We start from the raw sequence: 19,682 nt of genomic DNA on the forward strand, positions 1-19,682 counted from the left end.
ATGAAGCCTTGGCTGGCTCCTCACTGTGCAGTGAGGTCCCAGGCCTCATGACGCCCCCTGGTCGGGCTCCTGACCACGGTGCCGTCACGCCCTAGTGCAGGCTGACCCCACGCTGGCCTGGGTCTCACAGCCAGATCTGACCCCGAGGGCTGGTAGCGTCCGTTTCATTTGTGCTGGGGCTGGAGCCTAGCCAGGGGAGCGCTTTACCGCAGAACCATGTCCCCAGCGTCTCACGGACTTGTTCAGGCTGGCCTCAAAGTTGCAATCCCCTCACCTCGGCCTCTTAAGTAGCTAGGATTGAAGCTGCATGCCATCACTTGTGGGATGGCGTGTCCTTCCTTTCACACTTAACTGCCACTCAAGAATAGCAGAGCAGCCAGGTGTGGTGCACACCTGTAATCCCTGCACTTGGGAGGCTGAGGCAGGAGGACTGCTGCGAGCTCAAGGCCACCCTGGGCTACATAGAGACCCTGTCTCAATCAATCAATCAATCAATGCAGGCTATTTTTTAAAAAAAAAAAGCCAGACACAGCGCTTCATACCTGTAAATCCCAAGACTCTGGGAGGCGGAGGCAGGAGGATGGTGAGTTCAAGTTCAAGACCATCCTGGGCAATTTAGCAACTAAGCAAGACCCTGTCTCAAAATAATAGAAATAAAAGGGCCGGGAGTGTAGCTCAGTGTGAAACCCCTAGGTTCAGTGCACAGTGTGGCAAAAAAATTAAAAGGGAAGGAAGCAAGCAGGATAACCCGGAGCCCTAGCCAGCTGCGGGTTTCTTGCCTCCGGAACAGCTGAAAACTCAGCAGAGTTCCACACAAGCTGTCAGTGCAGAGGGGTGCATTTTCCTGGCGGAGGGCACCGCTCTGTGCCCTGCATGCCCTCGCCCCTGCTTTGGCCACGCACCCCGGGGGGTTAACGCTGGGAGACAACCCATTGCCAGGCAGGTCCTGGGGCTGGGAGGGCTCCGGCTGCAGTCACAGGAAGGTAGATGCTGAATCCCCGCCCCCAAAATGATTCCTAGAAGTTTCAGAGCAAGGGGTTTCTGTGTCCCCGCCTGAGAGGGGAGCCATCTGCTGCACTCAAAGGGACCTTGGGCTGGGCCTGGTGGCGAACACCCGTCATCCCAGCGCTCTGGGAGGCTGAGGCAGGAGCATTCCAAGTTCAAGCCCAGCCTGGGCAATTTAGTAACTTTACAAGACTCTTTCTCAAAAGAAAAAAATATAAAAGCTGGGGATGTGGCGCAGTATAAAAGCCTTGGTTTCAATTCCCAGTCCCACTAAGCGGGTGGGGGCTCAAGAGCCAGATCCAGTTCACTAGGGCTGAGGCAGTTCCGGGACTTCGGATTCGGCTCCAGTCGTGTAGGACTCCAGGCGCCCACTAGGGGGCACCATGGTCCGGGCTAGGTCGCTGTGGGTTCCAGGACCCAGCAAAACTCGGTGCGAGGTCACTAGGTCGCAGGGAGTGGCGGGCTCCAGGGACAGAGAGGGTGCTGGGCGGCGTGCATTGGGGCGGCCCACGAAGCTGTGGGAGGGAGCCTGCCTGGACGGGGCCCGTGTTACCGGGCCAGACCGGGTGTCAGTCTGCTTGGGCTCCAGAGCGCGCTTCCGGGCTGCGGGGGCGTGGTCGGCGGGGGCGGGGCGGGGCGGAGCCCTGGAGGCGGCAGGAAATCAGCCGGTCCTCGCCGCGCGCGCCCCCAGCTGTCCCGTCCAGCTCGCCCCCGCCGAGCTGTCCCCGCGCCTGGCCATGGACGCCCCGGAGCCAGGTAAGGAGTCCGGGGCCCGGGAATCAGGGGCGCCCACGGCCGTTCCCACTTCCTACACTGGGAAGCCCCGCCTGCCCCTCTCCATCCCTAAAGCTGGGAAGTGAGCACCTGAATGGGGAGCACGCGGGGGTCCCAAGGTGGAGACCCCCAGAAAAGAAAGGGCCCGGGACCCCACCCCGCGGCCCCCCAGCTCCGTCTGACCCCGCACCCCAGATGCCGGGGGAAGCGGCCCAGGAAGGGGAAGTGGCCGCTTCTGCTTCTGATCCCTGAGATGGGGGCAGGGTGTCGGGGCCGCAGAGACAGGGAGCGCATTGGGGTCCCACGGTCCCAGCCCTGGCAGCCGGCGCTGGGGGGGGGGGGGGGGCGCGGAAGCCGGCGGGGTCCGGCTGCGTTTCCGGCTGTCTTTGTGCTGTTCGCCGAGTGTCATGCAGCCCGAGGTCCCTCGTGGCTGCCGTCTGTCCCTGTGTTTATGCCGCAGGCTCGTGCCTGGGTGTCCCGCGTGCGTATCCGTCTGTCTGGCCCGGGGTCCGTGTGGTTCATTGTCACCGGCGCCCTCTGTCTCGTGGGGACACAGAGCTGCATCTGGGGCTCCAGTCCCTGCCCTGGCGGGGTGTGCTGCTCCCTACTCAGCTGCCTGCTCGGCCGTCCGGATTCACCTTCCCGGCTGACTGGCCCCACCAGAGCCCCGCTCCTGCCCCGCCCCCACCCCCCCACCCCCCGTCCCTGGCGTGGCCCCGCTTTCCCATCCCACCCATGAGCCTGGTTCAGGTGCAGAGGGCAGCGGGAGGCAGCGGCCGGGCCAAGATCACACCCCCTTCCCAGGGCTCCCCCCGGCTCCCGAGGGCAGGAAGAGGTATAGCGATATTTTCCGGAGCCTGGACAACCTCGAGATCTCGCTGGGGAACGTGTGAGTCTGAGCCTGGGTCACCCAAACCCTGACCTATTTAAGTGCCCTGAAGCACGTGCCCCACCTGAAACCTGCAACATCTGGACCCATTTTTCCCAATAACCAGAGAAGTCCGGGCGGCACCCCAGGTGTGTTAGATGCAACCTCAGAGTTGCCCTAGAACTTGCACATACCCTTCCAGCGACTCCTTAAAACACTTGAGTCCCCATATCCCACCCTATGAACCCCACAGTTACCTTTAGACTCCTGCAAGTCCTAAAGATGACCTCACCTGGCTCCCCTAAAATCCTATCCCTCACACCTCCCAGGTACAACAGATGGCACACAGGTCACATCAGGGGCAAGCCCAAACCACCCTAGGGTCCCAGCACCCCACCCACCCCTGACAGAACAGACTGGGTGGAGCTGAGACCCTCACACCTTACTCCAGGAACTTCGAGGTGCTGGCTGGAGACACTGCACTCCTGGAAGACCCGGAGCCTGGCAAGGCCACCCCAGCCACTGTGGTGAGGCTGCTGTGGGCAACAGGGAGGAGAGGCCTCGGCGGGGGGACGGCATGCTGAATGCGGTCTCCTATGTCCCCCAGACCAGTGACGCCAGCCACTGGGGCCGTCCATCCTCAGAAGGTCCTGTGCCCCTGACAGGTAGGGGGCTCTGAGGCCAAGATGTTGGGGACAGAAAGGGACACCAGGCACCCCGAGCCTGTTCGGGCCAGGAGTTGCTCAGGGGCAGGCGACACAGCAGATCTGAGCCCTGGCCCTCAGGGAGCCCCCAGTCAGAATAGTGATTCTGCAAAACCAACCAGGACGGTGATCCCCAAAGGGGACTTTTGGGGTGCTGTGGGGGGCAGAACAGGGGCATCTGTCTGGGGCTCGGGGAAGGCTTCCCTGGGAGGGCAGGGTCAGAGGTCAGGGGTCCTCACATCTGCCCAGGGGAGGAACTGGACTTGCGGCTCATTCGGACCAAGGGGGGTGTGGACGCCGTGCTGGAGTATGCCAAGATGTGGAGCCGCTATGCCAAGGAGCTGTTGGCGTGGACAGAGAAGAGAGCCAGCTACGGTGAGGACCCCTTCTGTCCACCCCTGCCGCCAGCGGGCACCGAACCCCCTCGAGCAGACACCTGCTACCTCCCCCTATCCAGAACTGGAGTTCACCAAGAACATCATGAAGATCGCTGAGGCCGGCAAGGCATCCATCCAGCAGCAGGTACCACTACCAGGCCTGCCAGAGCCCAGGCAGCCCGGTCCCCACCTGTCCCCAGATCCTCAGACCCTGCACCGCCCCCCGCAGAGCCACATGCCACTGCAGTACATCTACACGCTGTTCCTGGAGCACGACTCCAACCTGGGTGCCCAGGCCCTGGAGACCCTGGCCCAGCAGAAGAGAGACTACTACCAGGTGAGAGGAAGCCCGCTGCTCTTCCCGCCCTGAGCCCTGGGAAGAGGTCACTGCCGCCATCAGTGCCGTTTTGCGTAGGAGGAAGCAGGGGCCCAGAGAGTCCGGAGCTTGCCCAAGATTACCCAGCAGAGATTCAGGCCTGGCTTCCTGTGTGATTGCTAAACTGGGCTCTTGTTTGTTTGTGAAGAGGGGCCTGAATGTTGCGTGTTCTGGGGAAGGAAAACCTCGGTCTGTCCAAGGCCCTCGAAAAGGTTAGGGTGACACTGAGGCCCTTTGTGTGGACACTGGGATTGGGGAGAACAAGCCCAGGCGAGGAGATTGGAGGAAATATTCAGAAGAGGGTGTAGCTCTGGTAGTGAGCAAGGCCCTGGGTTTGATCTCCATCACCACAAAAGAAGAGAGGAGTAGGGTGTGGTGATGCACACCTGTGATCCTAGCCCTTGGGAGGCTGAGGCAGGAGGATCCCTTTGAGTTCAAGACTAGGCTGGACTACATAGTGAGACCTTGTCTCAAAAAAAAGGGAAGAAGACCAAGCCAGGTAGTGGTTCCTGCCTGTAATCCAGCACCTGGGAGACTGAGGCAGGAAGATCACAAGTTCAAACCCAAACCTGGGCAGTGTAGCAAGTTCAAGGCCAGCTTGGACTACATAGCAAGATCCTGTCTCAGAAAAGCAAAAAAGGTCTCCAGGAGGAAAGGCGCCAGGGCTTGAGGACTGGAAGGACGGTTTCGGGGTGCCCCTGGGGTCTCGGCCCCATGGCCATCCCCATTCCCCACCTTTGCCAGCCCCTGGCTGCCAAGAGGACTGAGGTGGAGAAGTGGCGGAAGGAGTTCAAGGAGCAGTGGCTGAAGGAGCAGAAGCGCATGGTGAGGTCCTGGGTGGGTGGGGCAGCAGGCTGAGAGAGGCAGGCTGGCTGCTGACTGCCTCGCCCCCGTGACCCCCAGAACGAGGCGGTGCAGGCGCTGCGGCGGGCCCAGCTCCAGTACACGCAGCGCTGCGAGGACCTGAGGACGCGACTGCAGGGGTCCCCCGAGGACTTGGCCCCCCAGGGGTCCCCCGGGCCCAGCAAGCAGCAGGAGCGGAGGCGACGCTCGCGAGAGGAGGCCCAGGTCAAGGTGAAGACCCGCAGCTACACCCCCTGGCATTGGCACCGGGCCCCTGCTCGCTCCCACACGCGCCTCTCCCTGGCCTCGTCCCGCCAGGCGCAGGAGGCCGAGGCGCTGTACCAGGCCTGCGTCCGGGAGGCCAACGCGCGGCAGCAGGACCTGGAGACAGCCAAGCAGCGGATCGTTTCCCACGTGCGCAAGCTGGTGTTGCAGGGCGACGAAGTACTGAGGCGGGTGAGGCCTGGGCCTGCGCGGGGCCACCTTCCCTCGGCCTACAGGCCAGCCCCTGGGGTCCCAGGACTCACCCTGACTCACCCTGCGCGGAGAACGCAGCCCTGGGGCCCGAGCCTCACCAAGCCTGGGAGCAGAGGGCGGCCCTCCTTCCTTAAGTAGCCTCCCTGACTTGCCCCGCCCCCAAGCCCTCCTCTAAGGCTCAGGCCCCGCCCCACTCTGGCTCCTCCCAGTCCCTGCACTGTTTGCTGTCTCCACCCCGCAGGTGACCCTGGTCCTCTTTGGGCTGCACAGGAAGCAGGCGGAACGGGGCCCCCGCTCCTTTGCCGCCCTGGCCGAGTGCTGCGCACCCTTTGAGCCGGGCCAGCGCTACCAGGAGTTCGTGCGCACACTGCAGCCTGAGGCTCCTCCGCCCCCGCCACCCGCCTTCTCCTTCCAGGAGTTTGCGCCCAACCGGTACAGGTGCGCCCAGGTTCCACGAGGGGAGGGAGCCGGAGTCGGGAGGCAGGCTGTTGGCACCCTGGGCCTGAGCGCTCGAGGTCGGAGAACCCAGGGCCTCGGTGGAATTTAGGCCTCGCGGCTCTTGCGGAGAGGGGTCCCCGGCCTGGGAGGGTCAGAAGTTGGGGCCACCGTGCTCGTGGGCATTGAGGCCGGCAGACCCAAGTCTTTGGAGGAGGTGGCATTTGAGTGTCGTCGCCCAGTTTCCTGGGATCCAACCCTCAAAGCCTCTCCCTCAGTTTCCCTCTGGACACCAGAAAGAAGCTCTCCGGGCCACCACCTCCTCGGCTGGACGAGAGCTCTGCCGAGCCGGGGCCTTGGGAGGACGCGGGCGCCGCCTGGCCAGGTGGGTGCCGGCGACTGGGGGCGTGGTGCAGGCCAGGGCTGCCCTTCCTGACCTGTGCCCCCCACCAGGGACTCTGGGCCCCGCTCCGGGCACCGATGTGGACAGCGTGGGCGGTGGCAGCGAGTCTCGCTCCGTGGACTCCCCCACTTCCAGCCCAGGTGAGGCAGGCCCGACCTGTCCCAGCCACCCCTGGCCACCCTCCTGGCCCTGGCCAGGTCTGACCCTTGGCCTCTGGCTCATCCTCTGGCCACCCTGTGCCCTGACCCATTTCCTCCACCCCTGACCTCTTCAACTTCCGACCTCTCTGGTCCCTCCTGGCCCCTGACCCCTTCTCCCAAGGGGATCACGGAATCTCCCCATGAGCCGTGAGCCACCTTCCACCCTCTGTGACCCTCCGACCCCAGGCTCCAGCACACGGCGGCTGATGAAGGTGGCATCCACAGGCACCGAGTCTTCAGATGACTTCGAGGATCGAGACCCAGGTGAGGCTGGCAGCGGGCAGGGCAGGGAGGGAGGTGGACCAGGCACCCCTAACCCTGTGTCCCTGCAGACCTGGGAGATGGGCTGGAGAACGGGCTAGGAGTCCCCTTCCGGAAATGGACGCCCTCCATCGCGGCTCAGACCCACCGGCTGCGCCGGCTACGGGGCCCAGCCAAGTGCCGTGAGTGCGAAGCCTTCATGGTCAGCGGGACCGAGTGTGAAGAGGTGTGGCCCAGGCTGATGACCTCGTGACCCATCCCATCCCTGAGATCCAGCAACCTCCTGCCCCCCGGCGGCCTCCCTGATGGGATGCCCTCCCGTGCCTGCTGTTTCCCCCATGATGGTCCCTTCCCTGTTACCTCTTGCCAGTGCTTTCTGACCTGCCACAAGCGCTGCCTGGAGACACTGCTGATCCTCTGCGGACACCGGCGGCTCCCAGCCCGGACACCCCTCTTTGGGGTGGACTTCCTGCAGCTGCCCAGGGACTTCCCAGAGGAGGTTCCCTTTGTGGTGACCAGGTGCACGGCCGAAATAGAGCTCCGCGCCCTGGGTGTGCAGGTGCCGTCTTGACCCTTGACTGTCCCCCAAAGTGAGCCTCCCCTATGAATAGCGGTCACAGGTCCATGGCCTTCCCCTCGCCCGCAGGGCATCTACCGGGTCAGCGGGTCCCGAGTCCGTGTGGAGCGTCTGTGTCAAGCCTTTGAGAATGGCCGTGCCTTGGTAGAGCTCTCGGGAAACTCACCCCACGACGTCACCGGCGTCCTCAAGCGGTTTCTGCAGGAGGTGGGTGCTTGGGGTGAGAGGCCACGGACTCAGGCCAAAGACAGCTGCCCACACTCATATCCCCCTGCCTGTTCCACCCCCAGCTCACTGACCCCGTGGTCCCCTTCCACTTCTACGATGCCTTCATCTCTCTGGCTAAGACCCTGCATGCAGACCCTGGGGACAGCCCAGGGACCCCCAGCCCCAGTCCCGAGGTTATCCGCTCGCTGAAGACCCTCTTGGGACAGCTGCCTGACTCTAACTACAACACCCTGCGGCACCTGGTGGCCCATCTGTTCAGGTGGGCACTGGTCCCTGAGCCCTCAAATGGGGCCCCCTCCCTGGACCTGAGACTGCTGACCTCTGCGGCCGATGCTGACCTCTGACCTCTGACCTTTGACATGCTTTCTGACTTGTAACTTTAGGTCCAGGCCCCAAGCCCTAGTGCCCTGACCCCCAGCTCCGGACACCTGTCTGCTGGTCTTAAACGATGACCAGAACCACTTACCCATGACAAGAGCAAGTCACTCAGGCTGGCCAGCAGGTCCTCCCCTGACCCTCGACCGATGACGGTCTTGTACCCCATGCCCTGATTCCTCTCGCTCCATCCCCAGGGTGGCCATGCAGTTTGAAGAGAACAAGATGTCTGCCAACAACTTGGGAATCGTATTTGGGCCAACGCTGCTGCGGCCACCGAACTGTCCGAGGGCCCCCAGTGCCAGCCCTGTCACCTGCCTGCTGGACTCCGCTCACCAGGCCCAGCTTGTCGAGTTCCTCATCGAGCACTACGAGCAGATCTTCGGGATGGATGAGCTCCCCCTGGCCACTGAGGCCCTACCCCAGGACCCCAGCTCAGCCCCAGGGCCCCTCACAACCAGCCCCGGCCCTGTTCCTACACCAGCCCCACAGCCCCCAGCCCTGGCCAAGGACCTGGGACCAGACCTGAAGTGCCCCAGTGCCCCAGAAAAGCCCTCTGAGGCCACGCCCTCTGAGGCCACGCCCTCTGAGGCCACGCCTTCCCAGGTAGGAACAAGGGGATCTCTAGTTCTCACTCTCTTAGCTTCCTTTCCCTTTAGAAATCTCTTCCATTCTCTCTTCCCTTCCTCATCGACCTGTTCAAGGAGTAAGGGGATGGTAACAATGGAGCAAGAACCAGGAAAGTGGTACAGAGATCTAACACTGGCAATTATTCATTTTTTTCTGCTTTTTTCTTTTTTTTTTTTTTGGTACCGGGGATCGAACTCCAGTCCTTGTGCTTGCTCAGCACGCAGCAGGCGGCGAAACCACTGAGCTAAATCCCCAGCCCAATTATTCGTTCTTTACCAGGATATTTACTAAACTCCTACCGTGCCTGTTCTAGGCATTTCAGATGCATCGGTGGGTGACAGGTTCAGAGGTCTTATCCTCTCGATGTCTGCATTCTAGTGGGGGAAAAGTGTTGGGCAAAGACCAACAATAAACAATAAATACGAGCTAGGGACAGTGTTGTGTGCCTGTTATCCCAGCACTCTGCAGGCTGAGACAGGAAGATCTCTTGAGTCCAGGAGTTCAAGACCAACCTGAGCGACACAATGATACCCTGTCTTAAAGAGAGAGAGGGCTGGGGATTTAGCTCAGTGGCACTGCTCCTGACTTGCAAGCAGAAGGTCCTGAGTTTGATCCCTGGTACTGCAAAAAAAAAAAAGAGAGAGAGACAGAGAGAGAGAGAAAGAAAATACAAATCAGTTATGTAGGATGTTACCAGATGACAGTGACGAGCGTGATGGAGGAGAGGAAGATGGGTAAGGGGTGGAACAAGGGTCACTGGGATGAGGAAGAGGGGAGTTGGCAGCACTGATGGTGTCGTGTGCCTAGATCCTACAGAATAGGTGGATTGGAGAGATCCACCCAGGGCATGCACGTGGAGTGAGCCCTATATGAACACGAGCCTGGAGTCTGTCCAGAGCACAGTCCTGCACGGAGAATCGGTAGAAAGAGAGGCCGCGGAGGCTGGACCAGGGCCTTCCTACTGAGCTCCATCCCCAGGCCTTTTTGAATATTTTCTTTTGAGACCTTATCTCACTAAGCGGCCCAGGCTGGGCTGGAACTTGCGATCTTCCTGCCTCAGCCTCCCAGAGCGCTGGGATGACAGGTGCGCACCACCAGGCCGGGCACTAAGCAGTGCACTTTGAAGGACCTTGTTTACCCCCAGGTGTCAAACTGCAAGGAACTTTTGTGTGTCCGGGAACAAACCTGTGGATCTCCAAGAGTCTTGGAGCACTGGGATTCTCTTGTCAGGATCTCACCCTCGAGCTTCTCCCTGCAGACTGCAGCTATGCAGAGTGACCAAAGGGAAGGAGAGGCTGAGGACTCGAAAGACAGAGCAGGGGAAGGTGCGTTGGGGCGTGGCTCGGGAGGCCCAGGGGTGCCCTGCCTGGGGAGGCTCAGGGTACTCAGCACTGACCACCCCACAGTGCCCAGCCAAGGCCCTGAGGACTCACTCCTGGGGACCCAGTCCCGTGGTCACTTCAGCCGCCAGCCAGTGAAGTATCCCCGCGGGGGTGTGCGGCCTGTCACCCAGCACCTCTCAGGCTTGGCCCTGGTGGCTTCCAAGCTGTGTGAGGAGGCTCCTGTCCTTGCAGCACCCGGAGGAAGTCTTCGGGCCACCCCCTCCCGCGAGGGCAGCCCCCTGCACCGCACCCCACTTGCCAAGAATTTCAAGATCACCCAGGAGACAGCCCAGCTTCTCTCCAAGCTGGACAGCAAGGCTGTCCCCAGGGTCACCTGCTGCCCAGACCCCCAGCATGAGGAAGCTGAGGTCCATCTGTGACCACCCCAACATCCTAAGGATGGAGCCAGGGCCCCTGCTTGGCAGCTTTCAAACATCAGGCGGAAGTTCGAGGTTGAAGTTCAGAGTTCCCATAAGGAAAGACTGCACAGCCTGGGGGAGCCCTAAAAGGCTTTTGGGAGCCATTTCGGTGTCCCAGGAACTTGCCGCCAGAAGCATGGTTCAAGCAGCAGAGCCACTCAGGGTCAGCGGTCTCTGGGGTCCATACTCAAGGTCAATACAGGTCACAAGATCTTTGGGGTCCACCCAAAGACTCTGACTTGGGGACAGGGGTGCCTCTTGCTAAGTCAGTAGTGAGCATTCCACCCCCACCTGTCCCCTCACTGACCCGGGCAACCCAGACCACACCTCCTGGCGGCACTCAGGTCTGGTGGCCTCTGAATAAACTGTCTTGCATCCCTCGTGTGTCTGTCTTGGCCAGGGGAGGGTGACAGGGCACTCGCCAGAGCAGCACCCCTGCCACCTCTTTTTTCACAAGGGAAACCCAGGCCCCCTTCTTCAGGCCCAGGCACCCTAAAAGCCTGCAGACGGTCAGGGCTGGGCCCGGAGCTCCGCATCCCCATCTGGCCCCGTGTAATCACAGATGTAGCCAGGCACAGATAGCCAAACAATGGGGCTGTGTGCCGCGCTGTGGGAGCCGCTCAGCCCGAGTGGAGACCGGCGCTCCCAGATCTCGGTCGGGCGGCTTGCAGCTCGGGGGCCGATTGGACGCGCAGGGGAGGGGGCGGGGCCTCGGGGGTGCAGCGGCGCGGGGTCTCGGCGGGAATTCTCCGGTCGTGTGCACGAGAGATGTGCAAGGACTGCGGGTGGGGGTCCCGAGCCGGAAGTGACCAAGGAAGTGAAGAGGAAGGAACGGAAGGAAATGGGGGGCTGCGGCTCCGTGGGATCCCACCTCCGACGCGGCTGGGCGCTTGGACTCGCCCAGGGGGCGGGACGGGCCCCCCCCCCCCCCCGGGCAGCTCCTGGGAGGGGCCTGGGGCGGGGCTTCAGGTATCTGAGACTCCCTGGGGAGCGGGGGCCTCATCCTGGGCGGGGCCTGGGTGGGCAGGGCCTGAGTGGGAGGGATTCCCAGGTGTCCCGAGCGGCGGGACTCTGGAGGGGGCGTGGTATTGGGGCGGGGCTTCCCGAAGGCTCCGGCCGTTGGCTCCTTCCGGGGGCAGGGCGGGGGCGGGTTTGGGGGGCGGGGATTCTGACCCCGCCCCTACCTCCTGGGCGCGGGCTCGGCACTTCAGGACCTAGCCCTGCGCGCCGAGGTTGCAGGGCTATGGACCTCCGGCCGGTCGTGATCCCCCGCGAGCCCGCCTGGCCTGCGGCTTGACAGTGGCCCAGGTAAGGCCAGCTCCGCGGCGTCGGGGCGTGCGAAGCCGGGTTAGAGCGCCGCGCCCCCTCCTCCTCCCAGCCCCTCCCCCGCCGGGGCGCCCGGAGGCCCCGCCATCCCCCTCTCTCTCCCGCCGCCCTCTTTGTCCCCAGACCGCCGAGTACCTCGGGCTCACCCGGCTCGGCCCGGCTTCCGCCTGCCTCCCAGTGCTCGCGCGCAAACCTGGCCGCCCAGCTCCGCTCCGCCCTACCGCCCCGATTCCCGGTCCCCTGCACTCCCTCCCCGCACGCCCGGGGAGCTCCGTGTACAGAGCCCACGCCCACCCGACTCCCGCCCGCCGTGTCACCCCGAACCCCCAGCCACAGTGCCCAGCGATTGGAAGCGTGTGGGCGAGAGGGGGTCTGTGGACGCGTTTTGTTTGGGTTCTCCAGGCGAAAAACTAAAGGGAGCCATTGATTTGAGAGAGCTCATTCATAAAGTCTCCTTAGCAGATAAGAACGGCTGCTCCCCACACCCACGCCCCAGGAACTTGCTTTTTCTAGGTCACCCTCGTCCCCACCTTGCTCAGAGCCGGCTGGGTTTGCAACCCAGATTCTTGCTGTCCCCATGCTGTGCTTCAGGTGCCGCCTTGCCTGTGTCCTTCAAGGGGCCACCTACACTGACCGTCTCTCTCCTGTGCCCCCAGACAGTCACCATGGGCCAGTGCCATTACAATGAGACGGTTGGCTTCTTCTACAACAACAGCGGCAAGGAGCTCAGCTCCCACTGGCGGCCCAAGGATGTGGTGGTGGTGGCCCTGGGGCTGACCGTCAGCGTGCTGGTCCTCCTGACCAACCTGCTGGTGATCGCAGCCATCGCCTCCAATCGCCGCTTCCACCAGCCCATCTACTACCTGCTTGGCAACCTGGCCGCAGCCGACCTCTTCGCCGGCGTGGCCTACCTCTTTCTCATGTTCCACACTGGCCCACGCACGGCCCGGCTCTCTCTCAAGGGCTGGTTCCTGCGGCAGGGGCTGCTGGACACCAGCCTGACGGCGTCAGTGGCCACCCTGCTGGCCATCGCGGTGGAGCGGCACCGCAGCGTGATGGCCGTGCAGCTGCACAGCCGCCTGCCCCGAGGTCGCGTGGTCCTGCTCATCGTGGGCGTGTGGGTGGCCGCCCTAGGCCTGGGGCTGCTGCCCGCTCACTCCTGGCACTGCCTCTGCGCCCTGGACCGCTGCTCGCGCATGGCGCCCCTGCTAAGCCGCACCTATCTGGCTGTGTGGGCCCTGTCTAGCCTGCTGGTCTTCCTCCTCATGGTCGCTGTCTACACCCGCATTTTCTTCTACGTCCGGAGGCGAGTGCAGCGCATGGCCGAGCACGTCAGCTGCCACCCCCGCTACCGAGAGACCACACTCAGCTTGGTCAAGACCGTGGTCATCATCCTTGGTGAGTGGGACCTCCGGATGCCCTGGGAACAGGGAGCAGAATGAGGGGCCATTGGCACTGCGGGAAGGGTGAGGGTGAGCCTCCCCACAGGACAGAGGAAGCATCCCAAGCAGGGGGACAGAGGTGGACACCCAGGGCGAGGCCAGCTCTCCAAGGAGGGCAGACCTGTAGGGTGGCCTGGAGCGGGAGGGTCAGCAAGGCCTTGAAGGCCTCAGACAGGGACAGTGTCCTTCTCTGCTCCGTAGGAAACTCTAGCACGGCTTCTGTTCTGTTTTGTTTTACAGTACTGCACCCAGGGATGCTCTACTACAGAGCTGAGCTACATCCCTGGCCTTTTTAAATTTTTTTTTTTTTTTTTTTTTTTGGTACTAGGGATTAAATCCGGGGGAGCATTCCTTTCCCATGAACTACATTCCCAGCACCCTGCCCCGTTTTGTCCTTTGCAGTCCTGGTGAGTGAACTGAGCTATGTCACCAGTCCTTATTTATTTATTTATTTATTTAGAGACAGGTTATCACTATGTAATCCAGGCTGGCCTTGAAATCACTATGTAGTCTAAGCTGGCCTTGAACTCACAGTCCGCCTGCCTCAGCCTCCCTAATGCTGGGCTATGACGAGGATACACCACCACGCTTACTATGTTTGGTTTTGCTTTTTTTGTTGTTTTTTGGTACAAGGCCTCACTGTGTAGTTTAAGCTGGTCTTGAATTCACTATGTAGCCTAGGCTAACCTCAAACTCATAGAATACTTCCTGCCTCAGCCTCCAGATGCTGAGATTACACATGTGCACCACCACTTCCTTCTTATTTTTCTTCGAGACAGGATCTCTCTAAATAGCCCAGGCTAGGCTCAAACTTACAACCCCCCTGCCTCAGCCTTCTAGATGCTGAGAGATTACAGGTGGTTTTTCAGTTCTGAGACAGGATCTCACTAAATTGCCTATTTTGGCCGCAAATTTGCAGTCCTCCTGTCTCAGTCTCCTAGATAGTTGGGAGTGTACAACAGTGCCCAGGTTTGTTCTTTCTTTCTTTCCTTCCTTCTTTCTTTTTTTAAATTCAAGACAGGATCTTACTAAGTTGCTCACACTGGCCTCACACTTGTGATCCTCCTCCCTCAGCCTCCCTGGCAGCTGGGGTCACAGGTGTGCACCACCCTGCCTGGCTCCTACGAGTTTCTGGCAGGGGGCACTGTGGTCTCTCTGGCTACCAGGACAGGGACGGACTGTTGCTAATGTCACACCCCCCCCCAGTACCCAGCCTATCCCACAGTGCCCGCTTTTCCCTGCTGAGTAAATCTCCACAGAGAAGCCCCCAGCCCTGGCCACCTTGCAGCAGTTAGGAAAGGTGCCCTCAGCGGTTCTGGCCACACGGATAGCAGCTGCTGACCTGTGCTGTCTCCAGAGCCGCCTGGCCTGCTGGCTCCTGCTCACTGCAGCCTCCCTCACATAGGGGCCTTCGTGGTCTGCTGGACACCAGGCCAGGTGGTGCTGCTCCTCGATGGCCTGGACTGCAAGTCCTGCAATGTCCTCGCTGTGGAGAAGTACTTCCTGCTGTTGGCCGAGTCCAACTCACTGGTCAATGCCGCTGTGTACTCCTGCCGGGACGTGGAGATGCGCCGCACCTTCCGACGCCTGCTCTGTTGCCTGTGCCTGCGACGCTCGGCCCAGGAGTCCCCACAAGCCCCAGCCTCTGCCCGAAGCGGGGCCAGCACGCGCCTCGAGCTTCTGGAGAATGGCCACACGCTCATGGACTCCACCCTGTAGCCGCCTTCCACCCTAGGGAGCGGTGCGCTGGGCTTGGCCCAGCCTGACAGACAGACGGGCGGACCACGGCTGGCCACGCTGCCGCCTCCTAGGCACACACAGCCAGCCTGGGGCCAGGGACTCGGATGATCTCTAAGCACCTGGGAGAGAGTCGGACAGGGCGCAGGAATACAGCTCTTTCTTGATCATCTCAGGTTTTAGGGTCTTTTAAAGGACATGGGGTTTTTTTACTGCACATCCCGGTAACCACTGTGGGCCAGCTCCTCCTACCTGGTGTTGTGAATGCGATGGGTAGAAGACGTGAGGTCTGTCCGGGCCTGGTGGCGCACACCTGTCATCCCAGCACTCGGGAGGCTGAGGCAGGAGGATCGAAGTGAGTTCAAGGCCAGTCTGGGCTACATAGCGAGACCCTGTCTCAAAAAGCAAAGGAGAGAGTCGGATATGGGCTCTCCTGGTCCATCGACCCAGTGTGACAGAAAACAAGTAGGAGACCTGCGTCCCTCCTGCTCCAGCAGACACTGAGGGCACCGAGCGTGAGCTGGGCGAGGCTGCCGGCCCTTCGAGGCCTCCAGGTCTCCAGAGCACGTGTTTGTCACCAGCTCAGAGTCCTCGGCGCCGTGTCTTGGAATTGCCTGCAAGGCCCAGCTCAGCAGGAGCTTCCGCGGGTCTCAGCTGTCCTTGACCCTCCACTGGCTCCGGCTGGCTGTCGCTGTCACAGCGTCTCTTTCCTTCCGCCTCTGAGGTCTCCCTCTTTGGAACCTGGAGTGAACCCAAGTCTCAATCCCTCTTGCCTCTCTGTGTCCTTTTTCTGAGTCCCGATTGTATTTGTTTGGTTCTTTGAAACAGTGTCTTGCTGTACAGTCCAGGCTGGCCTTGGACTCACTGTGTCGCCCCAGCTGGCTTTGAATTCACAGTGATCCTCCTGCCTCAGCCTCCTGCATGCTGGAATGGCAGGCATGTGCCACCACACCTGGCTGAGTCCAGATTGTTAAAGGTCTCGCGTCTGGCTGTCTCTGTGTCACCACCAACCCCACACCTACATTCAGAATACCTCTGCGGGTAGCCAGTGCAGGATTTGAGTTCCCGTTCCTGGAGGCCTTCTGATGTGCCAGCCGCACTGCTGAGTACTCAGCACCCCCTGCCTCTTGGGGCTCAAGTCTTCCGCTTATTTCCCTAAGAGGAGAGTCACTCAGAGAGGCTGAGATCTGCCCATGGCTACACAGCTTGAAAAGGGCACAGAAGTTCCTGGGAAGCCCACAGTGAGTCCCACCCTCAGCTCGCCCACAGCCCCCAAAGCCTCAGGTGCCCACGCCCGTCATGCAGCGCAGAGCTGCACCCGGCCAGGCTGGGGGGTTGGGGGGTGGACTCTGCCCTGCAGCCACCTCACATTGAGGACAAAGGGCTGCTTCCCTGCTTCAGATGCACGTGGTGAAAAGCAGCCTGAATTTGAACCTAGGTCACTTCAGAAGACACATCTTTTTCTTATTTTTTTGTGGTCCTGAGAGTGGAGCACATGTATACTACCACACAGCTCCCCGCCCCAGCCCAGCCTTGGCAAATTCTTAAACCATTAAAGGATCCATTTCTAGCCAGCACGGTGGCGGTGGCGTTTGTCTGTGATCCCAGCCCTCAGGAGGCTGAAGCGGGAGGATCACAGCAAATTCAAGGCCAGCCTGGGCCACACAGTGAGATCAAGGGCACCCTAAACTAGGTAGTGAGACCCTGTTTCAAAACAAAACAGGTAAGGTCCTCTGTATTAAATGGCTCTGGGTTTCCCATTGGGAAAAAGCCATCCCTAACTCATGAGGAGCAAGACTGAGTGGAGGGGGCGGGGCTGTCGCCCTATGGCAGAGCATGGGAAGTGCTCTGTCCCCAGCACCACACTTACACAGTGACCAGGCTGCCGGATATCCTCAAATCTCCGGAGGTGACACCCACACCTTCCCAGGCGCATGCTCATGACAGATGCCTCTGTGGGGCTCAAGGCCTGAGGATGAACATGGCAGCCTGGGTACTTCAGCAGCCAACCGATTCCTGTAGGCTCCAAAAGCCAGACCTGTGTCCCTCTGCTCCGAGCACTCTGACATCTGCACCGTTCAGGTTTTCCTTTGGGCCTTTTTGTTTTGTTTGTTTTTTCAAGTCAGGATCTCATTCTAGTCCAGGCTGGCCTTTCCACTCTCGACAATCCTCCTGCCTCGGCCTCCTGAGTGCACCAGCACTCCTGGCTTCTTAGGATCTTGTCCCATCTGCTTTTCCATCTGGTTCTCCTTCTCTGCCAGGTGGCATCTAGTTTCTGTCTCCTGGTCCCCAAAGCCAGTGACCCCACCAGCCTGAGTTCTCTGAAGGCTGCTCCCTAGCACCCTCTATGTGGGTGCGCTGCTGCCTGTGGCCGCCCCTTAGTCTGTTACTTCCTGATGCCGAAGCCAGGCATCCGGGCTCCTTCATCAGCGAGCTTTGCCTGTTCTTGAGCAGGGCCAGCATCAGTTTCCAGTCCCCTGTCCCCCATGGGGTCCCTCCACTCCCTGTGACCTGGCACATGTTGGATGTCCGTCCACTAGTTCTAAAGGCCAGAGGAGAATCGCTCTGACTGGGAATGTACTTCAGGGCAGACAATCACCCAACATCCTTTATTCACTGGAAAACCATGTGCCAGCTCCCTCACTTTTTTTGGTACCATTGAGGTTTGAATCCAGGGCCTTCCCACTGAGCTACATTTCCCAGGCCCCACCACCACCTGTTTTTGGACAGTCTTCCTATGTAATTCAGGCTGACCTTGAACTCCCAGGGATCCTCCTGCCTCAGCCTCCTGCATGCTGAGATCACTAGCGTGAGCCATCACACTCAGCCCTATACTGGCATCTTCTAGGCCCAGAACACTGGATGGAGAGAATAGACAAGCAAGTGGGAGGATCTGAACCCCACCCTGGGCTGGAGGAGGGGGCGGGAGCCCTAGTGATGCCGCCTAAGGAGGATGAGGGAGCAGTAGGAAGGGAACCCAGGGGGACCAGGGCTTGGGGGAGTGTTGGAAGGATTTAGGCTGAGCCTGGCTCTCCCCGTGGAGGAGGGTGGAATGGGCAGCGCCGTTGCCTTGGTAACCCCTAAACAATCCTTAGCCATTGAGGGAAGGTCTTTGGGGCGTGTCTTGGAGACAGTGCGGGGCGCTGATTGGCTCCGAGTGGCTTTGGGGTCGTGTCCGTGAGTGGAGCACAGCGACGGTTGGCTGGCCGCCGCAGAGGGGGCGGGCACAGACAGCCAGGGAGGGCTATGGCGCATGCGCGAGCGCTCAGGGACCAGGGCCCGGGCTGGTTACTGATGAGGACTCTGTGCTCCTCCCCCGGCTGAGGTGGGACCCGTTCTCTGTGTTTTGTGCTGTGAATTTGACAAATAAGACTTATTAGAGTCAGGGCAATAAGCTAGATACTGACCTGGCTCCTGCTTTCAAGATCACGGTTTAGCTGGACGTGGTGGCGCACGCCTGTCATCGCCGAGAGTTCGAGGCCAGCCTGGGCTACATAGGGAGACCTTATATCAAAAATAATCTACAAAACTTAACACCACCTTGCAGGAGGGAACGGAGCATCCCTGGATGTTGGTATCCATGGAGGGAAAGGGTGCTGGATACGACGCCCAGGGTACCAAGGCAGCTGGACTAGAAACTCCCCAGCGCAGCCTGCTGGATTAGCAGCCTACAAGGGAGCAGACAGCGGCCATGGACGAGGCTTCCGCATCTGTTTCTCACCTGGCCGCTCTCTCTGGACATGCTGTTCCTTCATAATCTTGGGGGCAGCTAAGCTCAGCTATCCACCAAGAAAGAATTTCATTTCAAGCACTGGGTTAGGTGCCCTCAACCAAAAATATGTTTAAGGAAAACAAGTCTCGTGTGTGTGAGTGTGATTTTGAGACAGAGTCTCACTCTGAAGCCCAGGTTGCCCTCAAACTCATGGCAATCCTCCTGCCTCAGCCTCCCCAGTACTGGGATGACAGCTGTGCCCACCATGCCAGGCCCTTTCTGCCAGTCTGACATCTGTAGCTTGTGCCTTTTCCTCGATCTTGTGCAATCTGCCTTTGCCCAGACAGTGTGCCCAGAAAAGTGCTGGCCAGGAGTCTGCACAGTGAAGAAGCGAGGACCATGCTCCCAGCACCCAAGTCTCCCTGGGTGCAGCTGCAGGGAGCCTGGAGGAGACAGAGGAGCAGGGCTTCCCTACACCCCAGGGGAGAGGGACAGACCTCAGTGTTGGGTTCTGAGGAGCATTTCTGATCAGGAGAGAGGCGAGCAGCTGTGTTTGACTAAGAAATGTAGTGATTTGCACTGGGTCAGTCAGTGGAGAAATGGGTAATAAGGACCTTGTAATGACCTTTTCACAGACTGCATTCCGTTCAGAAATTACTATTCTAGCCGTGCATGGTGGTACACACCTGTGATCCCAGCACCTGGGAGGCTGAAGCGGGAGGATCCCAACAAGCTCAAAGCCAGCCTGGGCTACATAGTGAGGCTGTCTCAGAAAATTAAAAAATACAAAAACATGACTAATGCACCTGTGCTTTCTTGCTGTCCTCCACTAAAGGCATGAAAGGGTTTGTGGTCGCTGCTTCTACTTCCTGCTCCTTTTCTCCCAGCCTCTTTGTTAACTGGCACCCTTGGCCTCCTATGCATGTCTCGCATTTCTCACAACTCCTCTCCTGGAACTGTTTTGTGGCTCCTCTCACTGGCGGTTTGCTCCCCATCTCCTCCCAGGGGCTACCACCTGCCATGTCTGACAAGTCCCTGTGTCCGGGACTGCGTCCCCAGCCCTCTTTGTTTAGTTCTGGAGGGCAGGTGCTCTACCACCAAGCTCCACCCCCAGCGCTTTTTTTTTTTTTT

The 19,682-nt window shown here is 60.3% G+C and overlaps 2 protein-coding genes across 8 annotated transcripts; both read left to right on the top strand.

The window, feature by feature from the left end:
• The first annotated feature begins 1,229 nt into the window (after window positions 1-1,229).
• On the top strand, window positions 1,230-10,712 carry Gmip (GEM interacting protein). Of its 7 annotated transcripts, none has more exons than XM_021251137.2 (21): window positions 1,235-1,761; window positions 2,530-2,668; window positions 3,099-3,174; window positions 3,255-3,312; window positions 3,601-3,726; window positions 3,809-3,873; window positions 3,958-4,065; window positions 4,849-4,929; window positions 5,008-5,178; window positions 5,266-5,403; window positions 5,666-5,862; window positions 6,138-6,244; window positions 6,313-6,402; window positions 6,649-6,726; window positions 6,795-6,949; window positions 7,094-7,282; window positions 7,370-7,507; window positions 7,591-7,787; window positions 8,101-8,509; window positions 9,792-9,858; window positions 9,940-10,712. In XM_021251137.2, the coding sequence occupies exons 1-21, from the start codon at window positions 1,389-1,391 to the stop codon at window positions 10,293-10,295; spliced, it is 3,318 nt and encodes a 1,105-aa protein (XP_021106796.2). In that variant the 5' UTR covers window positions 1,235-1,388; the 3' UTR covers window positions 10,296-10,712. The 7 variants fall into 7 exon arrangements, with proteins under 7 accessions (XP_087057979.1, XP_021106796.2, XP_087057977.1 ...); XM_087201851.1 differs by having other exon boundaries at window positions 1,237-1,761; window positions 2,584-2,668; XM_021251136.2 differs by having other exon boundaries at window positions 1,239-1,761; window positions 6,156-6,244; window positions 9,678-9,858.
• A 774-nt stretch (window positions 10,713-11,486) lies between these two features.
• Lpar2 (lysophosphatidic acid receptor 2) lies at window positions 11,487-19,348 on the top strand. The gene is made up of 3 exons (XM_004873455.3): window positions 11,487-11,642; window positions 12,317-13,058; window positions 14,508-19,348. The coding sequence occupies exons 2-3, from the start codon at window positions 12,326-12,328 to the stop codon at window positions 14,819-14,821; spliced, it is 1,047 nt and encodes a 348-aa protein (XP_004873512.1). The 5' UTR covers window positions 11,487-11,642; window positions 12,317-12,325; the 3' UTR covers window positions 14,822-19,348.
• The last annotated feature ends 334 nt before the right edge of the window (window positions 19,349-19,682 follow it).

This window comes from Heterocephalus glaber, unplaced genomic scaffold, assembly GCF_053883595.1.
Source record: "Heterocephalus glaber isolate CG9 unplaced genomic scaffold, H.glaber_assembly_v1.0 deba00001761, whole genome shotgun sequence".
NCBI classification, from domain to species: domain Eukaryota; kingdom Metazoa; phylum Chordata; class Mammalia; order Rodentia; family Bathyergidae; genus Heterocephalus; species Heterocephalus glaber.

Bases quoted from the DNA above. Each gene is read 5' to 3' on its own strand.
- Gmip (XM_021251135.2), top strand. From the start codon at position 1,389: ATGGTCCGGGCTAGGTCGCTGTGGGTTCCAGGACCCAGCAAAACTCGG. The intron at 5,863-6,137 runs GTGCGCCCAGGT...CCTCTCCCTCAG, and splicing joins TTTGCGCCCAACCGGTACAG to TTTCCCTCTGGACACCAGAA. The intron at 7,788-8,100 runs GTGGGCACTGGT...CTCCATCCCCAG, and splicing joins CTGGTGGCCCATCTGTTCAG to GGTGGCCATGCAGTTTGAAG.
- Lpar2 (XM_004873455.3), top strand. From the start codon at position 12,326: ATGGGCCAGTGCCATTACAATGAGACGGTTGGCTTCTTCTACAACAAC. The intron at 13,059-14,507 runs GTGAGTGGGACC...TCCCTCACATAG, and splicing joins GACCGTGGTCATCATCCTTG to GGGCCTTCGTGGTCTGCTGG.